Source organism: Poecile atricapillus, chromosome 5 (assembly GCF_030490865.1).
Source record: "Poecile atricapillus isolate bPoeAtr1 chromosome 5, bPoeAtr1.hap1, whole genome shotgun sequence".
NCBI classification, from domain to species: Eukaryota; Metazoa; Chordata; class Aves; order Passeriformes; family Paridae; genus Poecile; species Poecile atricapillus.
The window spans coordinates 20,054,071-20,073,491 of NC_081253.1; the positions used below are offsets into that span (position 1 = coordinate 20,054,071).

Sequence of the window (19,421 nt, forward strand, 5' to 3'; positions counted from 1 at the left end):
GTATTATTGTGAAATAAATTTAAATCCTCATCCATAAAACATGTTTTCGCAATTCAGCAGGGATGTAATTTCAGATCATAGTTAAACTAGATAATATGATCTTTGGTCAATCAGGTACAAGCTAGAAGAGGTAGTTAAGAAAGTGAGAAGTAATTCTTAAATTATTTCCCAAAAGGCAATTTCACATATTAATTGTTAAGCAATTACTCATTTTCATTCATTCCCAGGTTTATAAACACCCATTTTTGCTTCATTTTATTCATATATTTTACCGAGATCTCTATTTTAGTGTGGGTGCTTTAAAGCTTAATACTTCAGTGAAATAATCTGATTCTTGATGGTGTTTTCTACACACTGCTGTAGCATAAACACAAAGTTCAATATGAAGCCAATAATGTTACACTCTTTCATAAGTGCAAAAGATATTTCCAGACTAATAAAAACTATATAGATTTCTAGAATCTGCTGAGAATTAAAAAGAAAGTAAACCAGGAAAAAGTAGAGAGCAAAAATTGCTCAAAATGTTAATATCTATCCACTTAGAAATTGTCATCCTCCCTATATACTTTCATCTCAAGGAAAAGAAAGAAAAGCAAGTGAAAAAATACAGATCTGTTAACATACCTGGAATAAATTTTTCTATACAGTTGCCTAGAAATTACAATCACCATATATGACACAGATAACAAGAAAGGGCTGTGATCAGAAGTATCTCTAAATTATATTTGCTCCCGTTTGATCTGAGGATTCAAACCAGTTAGTCTCCCCAATTCAAGTTAAATAATAAAAGCTGCTCTTGTTCAGCATATTGCAGCTGTATGTGTGGGTATTCTTCATGTTGCCCCACACATAACTGGAGAAAGCATAGGAGACATTAACTGAACTATTTTACCAGTAAACCAAAGGTCCTTAATGGCTCAGACTAAATCTGAGACAAGATGCTTCACTCTCTCATGATACCATAATTTTATCATTTTATTGTATCTGTCATTTGGTGCTCCAAGTATGCTTTTTTAAGACAGCAAATTATATCAACATTCTAATTTCAACCATCAGTAAAATCATTTCAAGGACGTTTCAATTCCAAAATCTTTGTGTGGATACGCTGAAATATAAATTTACTACAAATACCCAACAGTATTTATGTTGGCAAGAACCCCTTTAAGCGATCTGTGATGCCTAGAAAATTATTGGTCTATAAGAACCAGCAGGACAAGAAAGGTCTTCCTTACCTATACCATGTATTTTTGGTGTTTTGACTCTGTGTATAGCTTCATAAAGATAACCCTGTAGGTTTTACAAGTGTAAATGTCGTATTATCAGGCTATAAATTAAGTTTAAATTAAATATATTTTAGTTTATAATAAACTCATTGAACTGACATCTGCATCTTTTACAGTGCTATCATACATTAGCAAAATATACAACAAAGACTCCTGGAAATGGAATTATCGCAAAACGATTGATTCTAAAAGCAGAAAGCATAGTTCAGAAATTTTACTTAAATAATTTGGAATTATTGCCAGGTAAATAGGTAGCATTAAGTTACCTTTCCACAAACTAAATTGAAACTAATTAACCAAGCATTTTCAAGTTATTCTTATTTTCCAACTTTTAATTTTGCAGCTACATTCTAATTTAGTAAAAAAAAAAAAAGAAAAAAAAAGTTTAAAAGCCAATTAATGACAAAATATGTAAGATTTCCCCCACCAAAACTAGTTTCCAGCTGCTATGGCCTGTATTTAAAAACCAGCTATTTAAAGAGGTTTATAGTTTTAAAATTCAAGTAATTCATAAATGTCTATTTCCTTAAGCTCTTCTGATTTCTTTCAGTGTTTAATTTAACCTTCCAAACTAGAAAGTACTAGCACACTAATGAGGTTATTAATGAGGTTACTCAACAAGGTCATGTTCCCCTTTTCTAAGCACAAAATTCGCATGATAATGTACAGCAAACATCAATCACTAGAAAATGTACTCCAAAATCCTTCTTAATGAATGGAGTCATATGAGTTACAAGTAACTGAAGACTAATGGTGCTGGGGAGTATCTCCCTGATAAATGAAGACTGAAGCTACTTTCTGTAGCTGCCAAAGTATTTACGTATAGCGAAGATTTAGATTAAAATATTACTATTTCATAAGCAAGATAAAATAGTTTAAGGTTAATCAATGCTAGACTGTAAAGTTACATGGAAGTCACACACAGCTTGCCATAGTAGCAAAGCCTCGTACATCTTGGTCTTGATCCTAGTTTACCCCTCAATTTCAGTGTGCTTCCCCTGAGTTTTCCCTTCACATTCACAGATGTAATGTGCCACTTCATGATGAAAGCACAGACTAATGACATGAACCCATCAGGGTTTGATCAGAAATTGACAGTCTTGCTAGAATGATTCTGAGATTTGCGTATCTACTTATTTTTTTTCTTCCAGGACCTACTGTAATACAACAGTGCTCTTCCAACATCAAATGATGGCACTGCTTCCCCAATGAGCAAGTCTTATTTCCACACTACCACCACTGATACTATGAAACCTGCAAGGTCATTCTATTAAAACAAAAACCAACACAACAAAACAATCCCACAACCTGTTTGCAATACCAGGATCTACAGCTTACTTTTTATGGTACTTTAGCATGTAAGTAACCAGATGTAATTTTAAGAACTGTAAAAATTGATTAACATATTTGCTATTAGAATTATAATTTAAGTGAATACAAGTAACAGCTTCTGGAAAAGAGTCTAGAAAATGTATTTCACTACTCAGTGTCATTAAGACTCATCTTTCACTGTGCAATGGAGCACACTGGACTTGTATGCAGGGATATTTTTGAAAAAGAAGTCAGTTTCTATTTTAGAATACAAGTCTCAGAATATTTAAAAGACAAAATATTATCCTTACCCAGAAGCATGGCTTGAGATTAAAAACACTGTGCACAGACTTTCAAACTCACATGCTTTGGAAAAGCTTTGTCTCTGTATCTCATGTATAGAACTGTAGAATAACATTTTCCTACACCACAAACTTATTACAGGTATAGCCAGTGTTCTGAGATCACTCAGCTACTCACAGACATGTTTTTCTGTCAAGGAATTGTAATAATGCATCATAACCTTCGGGCTACTGCAGCACAATTCCATTCCCACACCTACATCAGAACTGCATCACTACCCAGAGTATTTCTAGGAAAAGCCATGAATAAAAACAACAGGCAGACAGCATCTTATGGTTAAGAAAATAGTCAGTGCAGTTGGATGCATAATCCAGCTGGGAAAGGTGAGGGGAAGAAAAACACTGCAGAGCTTTTTTCAACAAGAAAAACAACATACAGAACTTTTATTTATAAGGTATCAGCTTTGGGAACCAATTAAATTCACTTGCTGGCAGCCCAGTAAAAAAGTGTCTTGTAGTAACTGAGCAAATGAAAAATTAGGCCCCAAAGTAAAGCTCTGACATGTGAAAATACCACCAACAGCACATTCCAAATAACCATCTCTCCAGCATGACACATTGTCACACAGGGTCTAGCCTAGGCTAGAAATCCACTCTTGGTTACAAATGGTATAATCTTATCCAAACAATCTGTGACACACAGAGGCTAAACTGTCAGAGGGATTCACCAACCCCAAAATAGGTAAATTCTGAGAGCTGTAGTATTAATGCAACTATATCAATGCTCATCACTAAGAGGAAAATATTCTACTCTTCTAAGGGAAGTCTGAGCTCTGCACATTTAAACCTAATAAAAGCATTAATCCTTTTTTTGGATTACAAACTGGATTTAGGAAAGAAAATAAACAGTGACAACTGCAGCTTTTACAAATAAAGATGACGGCTACTAAGGATGTCTGTCATTGGCATAAATCCGTACTTGAAAAGAAAACATAGTAAACTGGTTTCTAGAGTATTTTCAAGGATTCATCCAAAGATCAGTCAGTTATCTGTGCTGATGAAACGCTTATTTATGAAACAAAAGACAGCAAACTATGTAAGCATTTTCAGCTCCAAAAGCTGTATGCATCCTCAGACCATGACTACTTAGATAACAGAGAAGCAGAAACAGCTAGTTTCATGACCAAAAATCCAAATGAACTGACTTCTTCCAGTCACGGTTCCTCTTCCAAGATATAGTGCCTTTCAGTAATTTATGCTCTTTTCTGTCTATCTGAGTAGTCAGCATTTTACTTTAAAAGCTTCTATACAAAATAAGGCATCAAAGTAGAATAAAAAAATATTACTTGCTAGCATTAAAATTCTGAGGTAATAATGAATCTGCCCCATACACTTACCTCTGATTCTTTATCACTTAAAGATCCCAAGCTTCCAAAGCTGTGATTTGAACTCTCGTTATTTGTTGAGGCCTACCAAGACAAATAAAATACTCAACATAATACATGTAATTATAAAACATAGCCCACTATTATTACTCACAGTTACAACAAGTAACAGTCATCTCATGCTCTCATGGAAAAACTGATTAACTGTAGAGCATTAGTGACTTGAATGGGGGATAAGGAGTTTGACAGGTGGATATTTTGACAAGACATAGTAAATTCTGAATTTCCATTGCTTTTGTCTGAACATCCCCCACCAAGACAACAGAGTATATTTTTAAAAAGCATTTTTTCCCAAACACAGCCCAGATCAGCTACTACATTTCACATTATCTGCATGGATATACTGAATGGTCACAAATAAAATAAATAAACCAAAACTGATATAATTGTATTTTTACAGATGGTGTAACAAATCACAGGACTAGAAGGTAAGAATGACAGTGTCTTAGATGATGATCTGCATCTATAAGAAAACAGTGGTAATAGCATCTTCTGCAAACATTTATCAAAGCATTTGATAGTATTCAAAAAGCACCACTTGATCTAGATATCCATTTGGAAAAACTGGATGAGATACAAATCTTGGAATGCATCACGGACAAGAAATAAATTTTTTCCATGGCAGAGTGAAAAAGGAAATTAGTCATTTTAAATTTCTTTTTCTGGCTAACTTGGAAGAACAAACTGAGAATGTGAAAGTGGAATGTAATTTGGCTAACAGCTGAAATCAACTGAACAACAGACAACAAGAAAAAAACTTCAACTGATTTATGAAAATGGTAAGCATTGACTCACAGGGAATCAAAATTCAAAGAAGAGGAACCCCAAGAAACACAATAATGCCTTTAAAAAATGTATTACACATGCAGCAGTAGACAGATTATGAGGCAAAACTTGCAATAAAGCAAGAAAATAAATAAAACAGCTGTATCAAAAAGTAAAAGCTTAAATGAAGGCAGAACTACAGATCTAGTAATAAAAAAGGATAAATAGTAATTTGATTTATAAGCAACTACCTGAGCTATTAAAATAAGTTAGTCAGTTAGGGGAGTAAGCAGTACTAGATAACCCAAGGAATAAATAAGCAAAGATGGGCCAGAATTACTGTTTGTCTCTTTCTAGTTCTAAGCATAAGATATAGCAAACATATAATTTTGCAATCATAATGAGAAGGCAATTAAACAGTGCATCAGCGTCACTGTGTCAATCCAACCTCATTTTTTGCCCTGGCTATTTAACTCCCTTCTTGGTTTAAATGGACAAGTAGGTCACCTTTTTACAGCTTTGTGACAGTTATCTTCATGTCACTCTCCAAAGCAAATTAAGATATGACGCAAGATCACTATATAATAATTTCAATTCTGTGTAGTTTGTTAATAGTCATGGATACATGACACGTCTTCAGAAATTTCATCAATGTCTGCTATCATGAAGTACTTTGTTCTGTAATCTACACTGGTAACTAAAATACAGCACAGGAAGCTACATGTTTGTGTGAAATACTTAAAACATGAGGACATTGCAAATTTAGTCATGAGGGAAACACAACTAAAAAATTAGTATTACACCATCTTAATATCAATTTATTAAGTACTATACATGATGGAGAACATTCAAATGCACAAATACAAAAATGGAGTACTTCTGGCTAGGCAGTAGTATTGCAGAAATCAGTCTTGGAAGCTGAAGCTAGTAACTTGAACAGAATATGCAACAAAGACAAAATTATTTTGTGGATGTATTAACTTAAAGAGAAATATACAATATATGGAAGGTAATTATGGCGTGTTCATAAGGTTCTTCCTCAAGTGTTGCATCCTGGCTTAGATACTAAAGGACAGGAAGTCTACAATGAAAGTAAGAGAAATTGATATAAATGTCTGGAAATGTTGAAATTATTTATCTATATGTATTAATTTTCAAAAAAGTTTAACCTCAAAAACAGATGTCACACCAGAGTCCCCATGTCTATTTCAAGTGGAACCCTAAGTAGATGGTCATCTGCAGCAGGGACAACTCCACCTAAACACTGGGAAAAACCTTCCATCTCTGATCACAAGTACACTACAGCAAAACCACGAAAGAGCCTGTATAAAGTCATTCTTCAGTGTTTTCAAGAACAATTCAATGTCCACGTCACAGAAAGATTCAGAATAAACAATCCCATCTCAAAGCAAAATAACAGACAAACAAGGATTTTTCTGAGAGCTTCTTTCAACCCAATTCTTTTTCAAGTAAATCACATTGACAATGTGAAACATGAAAAGGAAAACACATGAAAATGAGATGGTGTGAGAGAAATCAGTATTTCAAAGATGGCAGATCTGAATGCTCTTAGGACTTACTTTAGCTCCAACGCTGCAACTTCCAGTACTCCCAGTGCTGCCACTTACTACTCCTGTGAATCTTGCCTCTAACAATTCTTGTCTCCTTGGGTCCAGGCTATGAAGTTCATCCATTGCTCCTAAAAAGAAATATATACATTCATTACATTTCCTAATATTTGCAGTGGAATATTTCACAAACAAGCCAAATATACAGCAGGCCTATGCAAAGGAACGATTTGTACCCTTAACTTGACAATGACTCACCATCTGTTACCTAATAACCAAAGCACTCAAGGAATTACAAAAATTTTGTGTCAAGTTCTGTGTTATCAGAATAGCCTTGTCAATTCTGGTTGAAAACTAGAACTTGTTAGAAGCATGTAAGAGACACAGAGTCTGCAGTATGCAATATGCCAACCAGGCAATTATTTATAGATTAAAAACTAGCTGACAGGAACGAAGTATTTTCCAGCAAAAAACCTCCCAATTCCGCAATGCATTCTGTAATGCTCTTGTTTTCTGTATTATTTAAACATAAGACTATCAATGTCAAAGATAAACAAGCAGGAATTATAGGGGAAAAAAGGAAAATCAGAAGGTAGATCGCAGTCCTCAACACGTGCAAAGGAACGCAGAGTTATATGGAGGTCCAAAGGTCAGAGAAAAAAGGAGCAGGATCCACAATAAAAAAGGAACCAAGGACAACAGAGACCCTTGCAGAGGTGATGGCTTCGATAGAGCCCTGTAAATGGGGTAAAGCAGTGCTGCTGGCATCTGCAGGGAAAGTAAGGTGGAAGGAAATGGAGGAACAAAAGGAGTTTCTGATGAGCTCAGCCTACATGAGTCGGCTGCAACATGATGTGCAGCTTCCTAATTTGTATTTAAATCAGTTACGGCTGTTTAATGAGTCTGAAAGATGATGTAGACAAATACGTCTTCCGTATTTACACAAACTGCATTCTGTGTTTTTATCTTTTCAACTACTTGAACATTCGGTTTATCTTCAATTGGTAACATTTAAGTTGCTTTATTTTAAATAAGATATTTCATGTTGAAGTCTTAATGCATTACTGCAATAGCACATCCTTCAAGTAGCACATAGTATAATAGCCTCAATTCTTTCCGACAAAGACGCAACAAGTTGGTGCTTTTCAGTCCCACACGACAACACAGCAGTTCAGAAAGGAATGGTGCCACAAAAAAAAAAACTTCTGAAATCCTTTTTGTGAAAACTAGTTTTCAAAGTTTAACTGGTGTTATAAACCTCTACCCATCAGCTAAACATTCTAACCTATTCACCAACATAGCTTTTCCCTCCCTATTAGTAAGTCACACAACACTTTCTCATAGGACTCTTGGGTATCAAAATCTTCAGCATTCAAGCCCTAGACAGATCTTTCTGACATTTTGGCCACTCCTGGCCATAGAGCTCACCCCTTTGGTAGGGAAAGTAGTGGTTCTGCTATTTGGCTAATACAAGTTGCCCTTGTTCCTGTAGGAAGGCAGATGATGGCAAGTGTGGTGTCAACGGCTCCTTTACCACAGGAACTGGTAACAGACCTCTTCCGATGGAAGAAAATCACACCCAGACATAAACAGCTGGTAAGGAAACATTCATGAATTGTGTTTTTGGCAAAGCCTTCTTTTGAAAAATCAAACCACGAGTGGCAGGTTGGAGATACCACATTTTATTACTACTCTGAAATGCAGCCATATATAGAGGTAGAGGACCCTTTTTCCAACACAGGGGAATTACACAGTTTGAAACTGCAGCTGGCTTCTCTGCAGTTGTAACGCTGATACTGAACTTGCCTAGTAAAAAATTCTCCAATTTCTACATCCTTTAGATTGCAAACTCCCTGGGTTTAAAACTTTGTGTGTATGTATATGTATGCTGAGTGCAGAACAATCAGAAATCCTCTTTAAACTCTTGCTCCCTAAATCGTGCTTGTGTACTGCTTTCAAAGGTTTCTATAACAAATTGAACACTTCTCATATGCATAAAAAATACTTCTTACATTTATGGTCTGTGCAGTAAGGATTTTTTTTTTAAAGCAGACATGTTCAGCATATCTTTCCCAGTAGGGATGTATGTAAGCTATACCTTAGTGGGAAAGTATTGCTCTGAAAAAGCATAAGAAATGAATCACAACTGATTTGTTAGGAAATTTCAGATTTTTTGGTTTTTTTATAACAATAGAAGTTTCTCAGTGTATGCCACTCTGAAAAAAAACCATTTTAGTTTAGCACAGTGAACTATTTAATGAAGCATGTCTAGCAATATTTGGATTTATTAGCGTATTTGATAGTCACTGCCCACAAAAGTTCAGCAATCACTTAAAATTACTGACGTAACTCCAGCAATTACAAAACCATGTGTACATTACAGAAATAGATATTACCATACCTTACATTGTTTGTTTTATGAAATGTGGGCAATAATCACTGTGGATAGCTAAGGCTCATCTGAAATACTGCAGGTCTCACGTACGGTGTCTAGATACTAATGCACTAAAGAGATCAGTACCCCTGGGTTAACTCACTGCTCAGAAAGGTGGTGTAACACGTAAAGGAGCAATCCACAGCACAGATAAAATATAGCCCTTTCTTTTTCTGCTCAGATTTTGGAGCCTACACACACTAATGGACACACTGCATTCTCTTTACTATTTCTGCTGAAACAGTTTTTTGGTATTATATGTTGGGGGGGGTTGTTTTGGTTTGGATTTTGTTACTGTTAAATATTCAAAACCAAAAAGCAACATGCACTCTGCTATCCTTGTGATTTAAAGAACAAGACAGAAAAGTTGGATTCAATCCTTGTTTCAACAGAGAGAAATCCCAGGAAGGATCCCAAGAACTGCCTTCTTCATTCATGTTGTAATTTAAATACACGATCCACATCCAAACACACAGCTGTTTTATTAAAAACAAACAGCTCCGTACAATCCTTCAGTTCTCAGCACAAGCTACCTACTTTTAAAGGTAGTGACAGTTTTAAGGCATTTCATGTGAGGGACAATTTTTTTAAAAAAAATTATAAAAATTACATTTAAAGGACATATATATATATATATCTTTTAAGCATTATACTTTATAAATTCTCCTGCTCACAGAATGCCTTGCTACCAACAAGACTGACATAACTTACAGTCCTAATAATATACCCAGATTTCTTTTTTGAACTAATGTCATTCCTGTAACTGAAGGCCAACTCACTAACTCAAGGGACATTCAATCACATTACACAAGTACTTACAACATATTTATCATAATGCTAAAAGAAAGACCGGCATTGCTACCACCCACCACCATTCAAACGTCTACGATCTTCCTCAAAAAACACCTGGACGGTTACCTGAAATACATGAAAGAGTCCTAAAATGCTACATTTCTTTATTTCTTGTAACCTCTACAGATTCTGAATGCTTCTTCTGATAGTTCTTTGGGGTTTTTTTAATTATCAACATTTTCTCACTTTTGTATTTTTGGGGAGTGGTGATATCCTCCACATTAATTTATCAGACTGATAGAGTGACTCTTCTCTAAAAACTAATGTAAAATATATAGATATCTTGTCCTGAAAATGAGATTTTAAGCAGGAATTTTTTTTAAAAGAACTCCAAATTCCTCTGAGAATTTCTTAAGCAATGGGGTATGTCAAAAGTCAAAGTTCTAAGTCAGCGAAGCAATCTGCAAGCTTTTTCATGGCATTTGGTATGATCCATTATACCATACTCTACCTTAGCAAAACAGAGATGCAGAGCTTCAAAGGATTCTCCATGGTAGTTAGAACACTTTAGAACCAGTGGCCAAAAAACAGTGAAGTTCAACTATACCTGCATCCCAAGGCTCTACACCACCAAACACATGAATACTTGCAAATGATCCACTTATTTAACCAAGTACTTGCTTGGTCTCAACAAAATTAATATTTCAGGAGAATAAGTTTAGCAGAGAGTTGCAGCTGCAATTATTCTTCACCTTCTAAAACTGCATCTTTTGTAATACTCTTGTGCTACAGCCTCTGTCTTGAACACTGATAGACTACATAGAGCAGCACTGCAGATCCAAATACAAAGGGCTGACAGATCAGACTATTCTTCTTTTCCACTAAATATGGAATCAAGCTCCACAACTCAGTATTTACCTTTGACTCTCTTATTACCCCAAATTGACTCTTATTATCTGGTCATCATTTACAGCTTTGAAGTGAAGAAAGATCAACAGTTTCACACATTGTTAGCTTTCTACAATGAAGATAAAGTTCATTATCCAGGAGCCAGATTCTTCTTAGACCAACGCTCCAGATTAGATTGAGGTCCCGTTCTCCTGAATTCAAGGCCAGCACAAACCACCTTTCACTTAAGGGAAAGCCAAACTGGTTTGTTCTGGTTTCTTTAATACATTTATATGCATATAGCTTTTAATGCCAAAGCAAAATACTTCAACACAGACCTATCTGTTGAATAGAAAAAGACAGTTTAACAATAGCCCAAATGTAAATTGAATTTCCTGAATTTCCTGATGGGCTCCTAGTAGGCACTCAGATTTTATGGTAACGCACACAGTAAGAGAGTTACGTGAGGCATTTTTTTAGGAAAACTTCACATTAACATTTATAATATTGGTGCCATGTAGTCTTCCTCAATGGCAGGAGCATCCTTTAGAACAGTAATTCTAACTAATATTCAGCTAAAAGGGCAAGGGGCAAAGGAGGCAGGGAGGGCAGTGTACACATTTACAATAGCAGGAAAAGCAGCTGGAAAGCAGGAATTTTTTTGCCCTCACTCCCTTATCTGTTTTTTCATCAAGATTCCTTTAAAGGTATCAAACCAGACTTTAAGCATAGAAACCATTCCAAGTACAGAAACCACTGTTTAACAGCACTGCAATGTAATCTTTGAAGTCCTTAAGTAACTGTTTACTTCAATTACTTGACTGAAGTAAGTGTTTACTTCAGTTTGGAATATCCTAAATATGTATTTATCCCACTATGTTTATGCTCCAATAATTTAACTTCATAACAATTGAGTATGATAGCTCGTGTCATTCTAGAACACACATTTACCAGCAAGCAGGTAAAAGGGAAGTTTATAATATCAAATGCCGAACAGACTACAGAAAATTACCCAGATTTTTAAATCCTTAAGCAGTCTCTTAAAAATGAGACAACATAAGTACTTTCCTCCATTCACCAACATGAAGATACATATCTGCATCTACGCGTATTTCATTTTAAGTGAGCACTTCTCTTGTTTCATTTAGGGAAAAAACCCAACGCAGACCAAACCAAATCAAACTATGCACTCAACTTCCTTCTTCTTCCCTGTCTTTCTGAAAGTCTGGGCTTTCCTTATTGCAGAACCAACCAGAAAGGACCTTTTCCATTTCCAGGAAAGTAGGCTAATGAAGCTAATATTTCTGCCTTCAAGAAAACAAACTATTTGGCAAGAAACTATTATGTAGTTGGGTAAACACTGATCCAGGTCTCTTCCAGATAGTACTTTCAGTGTCTTATAAAAGCCAATGGCGAATAGAGTGACCCAGAACAAATTGTCGAGGAACAGAGGCAGCACTAAGATACAAGTCTGGCCAAATGAAAAAGCAAGGCAACCCAACATCAAACTGTATGGAATGAATAGAAATCTTGATTTCTAAGTTGGAAAATGACACCTGTTACATTTAAAATAGAACACTTGGACAGCAAGATTGAGAAATTAATAGAAAAACAAGCCAAAAAGTCACAAAATTGACCTGTGTTGCAAAACCATATCTTGAATAGTCTCTCTTCCACTGTGTGTTTTGGGAATCACAGAGATCAGAACTGAAAACAGCCTTGAAAATTACTAATGTGCTAAGAAATCAAGCTGAGATGCTAGTATAATGGCATAAAGCCAAGCAATTTTAATTTGAGATGAGGTCAATTTCAAGGTAACAGCAAAAATATAGCCCATTCTTAGCAGAAGGCTTTGAAGTACATCACCATCCAATGTGAATCACAATCCTGAAGTCAAGAAGCTCCCACTCAATCGAAATCAGCAGTCAGTAGGGCAGAGAAAAAGACACAATCTCCGAGATTTAAAGCAAAGCAAATAAAATAAAAGCCTGGAACTATACTTATGTCCAGACAATCCAAAGCCTAGAGGACACTACCTACCAATGCCCCAGGGTTACAGCTATTCCAAAATACTTAACAAACAGCTATAGATTACTCATGACAAAGTTTAACCCTGGGAGTTTAGAAATGCTTAAAATCACCGACTTCCCAAGGAACAAGATTAACTTCTTGTACAGAAGACCATATAGCTACTGTAACCTCCAAACAACAGGCAACATGAAAAAGTTCAGGGTACTACATTCAAGTTGAAAACCTTAGCTGTATCTGAAGCTAACAGTGGCAGTAGATGAAACAGGAAAGGATAAAAATATATCCTGATGTTCAAGTGAAACTAGCCTTTTGAAAAGATCATAAAAGGTAAGAAAAGCCTAATGACAGAGAGACATATCTAAGCCTAGGGTAAAGAAAAAACAGAATCCATTTAATTAATCAAGAGTCATTTTAAAGCACAGTGAAAATGCAGTATTTCTCAGCACCTGAGAACACTGAAGCACATAACACAGCAGACACCCCCCCTGCCACCGCTAAGGTGCCTAGGTGAACTTAACAGGCTTTTCTTATTAATCTAAAAGGGACTGAAGGGTAAAAGACAGATGATTAGCAGACAGATCAGGCTTTGGTCTACGTAAAACCTGTGGGAGGGAAATAATCTAACTGCCAAATTTTGGCCTAAAAAAGCTGTGAATTTTCCACAACTGTGGAAAATCTGAAAGTATAAGAAAAAATCTTTCATATGAACATAAAAAGACAGCAGTTTTGGACAAATATTATAAATTTATGTATGCTGATTACAGTTTTATAATTGTTGGATAGAAACTTATTAAAATACTAAGCAGAGTATTAAAGGTTTTTCTGATGTGGAGAAAAAAACACCCCCAAATACCGTAACTTCTAACCAGCTTCCCATAGACTAAAAAGTTGACAAATAAATGCATTTTGGATAGGCTGCTGGATTAATCAAAATTAATTCTTCTGGTGCTCAAAGAACAGGAAAATATTCCATGTTCCTTCTCTCCCAAGATGCAGCAGTCTATTTCCTTTTAGAAATCTTCTTAAAATTACTGTAGCTCTTGAACATTGTTTATTTCACTTTTCCCAACAGTTCAACAGTCCAGAAATTTGATCTTAAATAAAGAAAACTTTGGCTGCTGGATAGATAAGTAATTTTCTGCTAATCATTCTACAACAGAAATCAATTATTTAACTTTAAAAAAAAAATTGTCATGATCTTTAGACTTTATGTCTATGCTGCCAGTTTTTGGATTTTGATTTTGTGGCTAACAACCTGGAAAAGAGAAGAGAATTACAGAGAAATACATTCCTGAGGGAACCCCTGCCAACACCTTGAAGAAAGACTTATGAATAAAGCACTTGGGCCAACTCCAAGACCAGCTAGGAGACATTTGTGGGTAACAATTTAAGAACGTTTAATTCTCTCTGCCTTCAGCTAGGCGCTATATTCTAGGGATCTCTTGAGGATTATGTGCCTCATCAGATGGCTGTAGGCAGCGGAGGCAGAGATGAATTTACAAGTTGCCTACCAATGCTTTAATTTGGCCACAGACCAACAACATATACTCATGCGAGTGGGTATATGCCACAAGGATGGTAGCTCAGAATGGCTCATTCAGAGCTCAGGGAGCAAGTGATTCATACAACAGAGAGGACAACAGATCCCCGGGGTCTTTTCTGTTGTAACTGGGGCTAAACCAGGCATGCAACCCTGTCCTAGGCAACACCTCATTCCTGATGAGTCCCTCTACCAATCCAACCCCCTGGAAGTACAACTGAATTGCCTCAAAGACACACCTGGCTCAAGAGTAATGCTTGGGCCACCTGAATCGATAAAGAATTCTCAGAAATTTCTGAGTGACAGTATTTCCCCTATGTATTGCATACGAGAAATTATACTTCCCCTTCAATTCCACAGACGACAACTGCACAGGTGTAAATATAACCTGTCTGAAGTGCAGTGCAGTACCCAAGAAAGACAAACAGTAATGTAAAAGACAGACCTGAAAAGGAAAGAAATAGCCACAACTGAATGAGCACCTTTAAACAAAGCATAAAATATGATAAAACCAGGTATGTCTATGACAGCTTTAAAGACTGAAGTCTAAATTAACAATACTGATGGTCTGAAAGCTGCTTTTTTCACAATACCCATTGAAACAATGGCATGCTGTGTCTCATTTCAATTTTATTCATTATTCAGAAAATGAATCAACAGTTAGTTTTGTTTGGCATGTAAAACCATATAATAGGTCAGTTTTTAGCCAGATCTTCCCTTGTGGCAGCTTTTCATGAAGGAATTCTTCACCAATCAAACTTTTCTCATCTTGCCCAGAAATTATTATGCCATCACTTTTGCAGTGTCGGGGGTTTTGTATCAGTGATAGGATATAAGTATGAAATAATTAATAAAGAGAAGATAAGATATAGCACAGAACATTCAACATGGTATCTACCTATCCATTTCTCAGACTTTCAATATAACTCTATGTACAGGAAGCGTTAGCATAGCAAATACTGCTATGAGCAACAGAACCACGACAAGGTCCTTCCTGAGTCTGTTGAATAATGCTTAATTATGATGAATTATGTGATGAATGAAGGGGCAAACAACAACTGAAAGAACGCACAGTGTATTTCTCCTTGTACCTAGCATTGGTGAGGCCACACCTTGAGTGCTGTGCTCAGTTCTGGGCCATTCACTTTAACAAGAACATTGAGGTACTGGAGCATGTCAAGTGAAGGGCAACCAGGCTTGTGAAAGGTCTCGAAAACCTGTGCTACGGGAAATGGCTGAGTGACTTGTTTAGTCTCGAGAAGGCTCAGGAGGGACCTCATCACTCTCTACAAGTCCCTCAAGGAATGCTGTAGTGAGGTGAGGCCGGTCTCTTCTGTGGTGCCTTCAGTGAGAAGACCCAAAGAAATGGCCTTAAGCTGAGACAGGGGAAATTCAGATTAAATATTAGATTTTTTTTTTTTTTTTTTTTTTTTTCACTTTTAGGATGGTCAGGCACTGGAATAACTTGGCCAGGGAGGTGGTAGATTCACCAGCCCTGGAGATATTTAAGGGTGTCTGGACCTGAGTGATATAAAATGGTTTCAATGATAGCACTAGGCTAATGGTTGGACTGGATGATCTTTAAGGTCTCTTCCAACCTTGATGATTCTATACTTCTGTATTACTAACAGATCTAAATAAATAAATAAATAAATAAAGCTGTTTATCTGGAATTGCCACCCCTCAATGGCACTCAGGAGGCTACATTTTGAAGACAGGTATCACTGTATTCTCTCCTCACCTTTGCACACCTTTACTGAATTCAATAGATCAGTTCATAGGCACTGTAACAAAAACGCATGCTGTGCCCCACTGCAGAATAGTCCACTTGGAAAAGTAATTCCCCACATCCAAAATTGCTCTCCATGTCCAGTAATCCCTTCTAGGCTCTTATAAACAGTACTGAAATGGGCAAGATCAGAGTGTACTTCCTATGTCAAAATCCCAGTCTGCAATACCCTTCCTCATCATGAAAGCCCTCCTCTACCAATAAAACAGAAAAGCCACTATAAAAAATACACTACGGGAAAGTAGCAACCGTGAATAATATCCCTTTTGGAAAGTCCCTAATTTATAAGAGTTGTTCTGAACTCATAGTCCTCAATCAGGAGTTTAGATAATGAAAAATTTGCTAAAACCAGGTATTTCAAGTTATTGGTTACACATGCAGAACAAGCCCAACAAGTCAACACTCTGAACACATACAAACTACACAGGTGATATCCTGAACATGTTCATTACAAGGAATGGTACCCATTTCTTTGAAATTTGTTGCTATATCATCCCAAGTGTCACATTTACTTGCTTTTTTTAAAAGGTCTGGATTCCTCAGTGGCAACTGTTCTTTATGTTATTCTGAACCACCAAGAGCAAGTTCTGATTTGGCAGAAGGATTTTTGGTGTTTTTCAACAACACAAACTTCCATCACTTAATAGCAAGCTGCCAGTGCCCAAATGTTACAAACAAAAAGAAAAAAATAGGTTTGTTAATGCAATCCTCGCTGACCATTTTGCACTCTTCACTGCTAAAGAAAGTGATTCCACCAGAGACCAGATTTATTAACTAGTTAACTCTCACTGTCTAAAGTACTGCTTTAAGCATTTAGTCCATTTAGAACAAATATATAGATAGTGAAAAGCAAATGCATCTTCAGGAAAATTCATTTTTAATGACAGCGTCTGACTTGAACATCTGCTACAGTGACGGAATAATCAGAGATACAAAGCTCTCTTTTAAAGTGCTTTTAATAAAGTTTTGTTCCAGACAAGTGTCAGTTTTGGCAGCAACTGGATAGCCAGCTAACACATCCACCTCGTGTTTCTTGTCATCTCTGTCCACTATAGTCTGTGCATGAATAAATGTGATCCTGACCTCTCTAAAGTCTCCCAAAAAGTCTTAAACAATCCTATCTAGGTTCCATGCAGCCTTTTCCTGGAAAGGGAAGATTTACTACACAGTTACAAGGTCAAAAGCAGCAACTTTTCTTTCAATGTTCTGGTTAAGAAAAAGATGCCACTAAATACATTGCTTTATGACTGTATGCTACAAAGTTGGAAGAAAAGTTAAAAGAAAATATGATTCATCCCTTTGGGCTGCACTTGTCAACAAAAAGCAGAACAAGTCCTTGCTAATGTCCTATAGAGCAGGATCAATGTTGATGTATTATACTGTACTACTCCCACTACAATAAACAGATATTCAATGCACCGACAAGTTTATGCCTACAACCCCTCTATAAGGTAAGAAAAACCTATTTATAATTTACAGAAAGTACCTATTGTCTTGGCCAAAGTTATGCAAGACATCTGTGGCAGAACACTAAAAGACTGCCTGTCTACGCAGCAAACATCTGCCTCGAACACAACATTATGTCAAGAGAGATAAAAACTAACAGCCTGGGTTGCACAGATGCAGGTGACGTGCTGCCTGCCTATCTCTACATCTCCCTCTTCATCTATGTAGAGATATGTGCGGCAATTACTCTTGCTTCCAGGCAACTCTGTAAAAGGTATCCAAACAGAAAGAGAGCAGTAGAATTTGCCCATTTCAGCTTCATTTGCTGCAAAACCAGACGCTCCCTGTCCCCTTGGGGAAGAGGCAGCAAGCAGGGAGAAGCACACTGCAAGTTCATGGGTCACTTGTTGGCGATGCAGACTAACAGGTCACAAGATAACACCAGTTTTGTGATACCCTCCAATGCATCCCACTCTGAACAAAAGGCTCACTACATTCCATCCTTCCATTTATTTCTGTGCTGAAAAGGACTAAAAGCCAGGAGCAGTCCTGAAGAAGAAACATCTACCTAGAGAAATACCAGAAAGTATAACATATTTTATTTGCAGTATTCAGTTATAAGGAAGCAAACCCAGAGCTCTAAACACTCAAGTCCACAAAATGGCTGTTCTGCAAGAATTTAAAATGGCACAGGCCTTTTGCACATATCAAAAATAAACAGTAGCTCCTGCTATCTGAAGAAGGAGTGGAAAGGAAGTTAAAAGCAGAGGTCACCTTTCGAGCAGGAACAGAGCAAGCAATGTCTCTTCCCATAGGGCTTTTGGTTCTCACCCTCCTCAGAAAAAGTAACCTATGAAGGAAGAAACATAAGATGTTGCAGCTTTTCCCCTAATAAATATTTTTGAAGTTACCTATAAGGTAGAGAGGGAGGCCAAAACCCCTCAACAATTTAATAGAATAAATTTATTTTTCTGAGTAACAATAGCAGTCATTTAGTATCTGAAAGCTGCATTTGTGTTAAGAGAAGTGTATTTCAGTTGTTAATTCCCTGAACTTCCTAATCTCCTTACTTCTGTAGCTCCTACTGCCATTTCTACCCTCATGATCTTCAAAATCTCCCAAGTACAGACAGCCCACTGACCCCTGAGGCAAGTGCTCTGTTCCCTGGAGCACACAAGACAAACTGCTGACCACAGTACCTAACTCTTAATCTACATTGGTTTTACATGGCAAAGAAAATGTTATAAGTAAGAAACTAAAAAAAAGCAAATCATAAGTCTTTCAGAACATATTCATCTATTTCACTTATTACACTGTGATCAACTAGAACATCAGCCTCCATACAATTTTAACATCCAACATGAAAAAAGCTCATTACACCTCTAAGATTAAACTAGGACAGTAAATTCACCACTAATTGTAATTACAAGATACATGAAATATTTTGGCTTTTGTACTACAGCATTTTAAGAAAAAGGTATTAACCACCAGTAACACCATTGATTTCCTCCTTTTTCAAAATACCATAGCATAGAAACCACAAAAAACAGAAACAAAAATAATGTATATAAGACATTTAGACTGCAGAATCACAAGCTCCACCACAAACCACCACAGCACCAAACAGCTTGTGCAACAGGGATCCTGTCCCCTCCACCGAGCAGGCCATGCTACCTGTGAGATGGCTCACCAGTTCCTCTTGGAGGCACCTTGTCTGGGCGGTGCTCAGAGAAGCCAGCAACTAGCCACTGTTCCTCCAGGTTGGAACCAAACCTTGGTTGGTTTATTTTTTTTTAATTTACATCTTAAACAATCCAAGTTTCACTG

The 19,421-nt window shown here is 36.6% G+C and overlaps 1 protein-coding gene across 3 annotated transcripts in view; it reads right to left on the minus strand.

Annotated features, from left to right (window-relative positions):
• TLK1 (tousled like kinase 1) overlaps nt 1–19,421 on the minus strand; it is a 67,189-nt gene that overhangs the window by 34,295 nt on the left and 13,473 nt on the right. For all 3 annotated transcript variants that reach the window (XM_058840023.1, XM_058840021.1, XM_058840022.1), the window contains exons 2-3: nt 6,687–6,805; nt 4,294–4,365 (exon numbers count right to left, since the gene is read on the minus strand). In XM_058840023.1, the coding sequence (XP_058696006.1) occupies nt 4,294–4,365; nt 6,687–6,800 (186 nt within the window). In that variant the 5' untranslated portion in view covers nt 6,801–6,805. The remainder of the gene's footprint in view (nt 1–4,293; nt 4,366–6,686; nt 6,806–19,421) is intronic.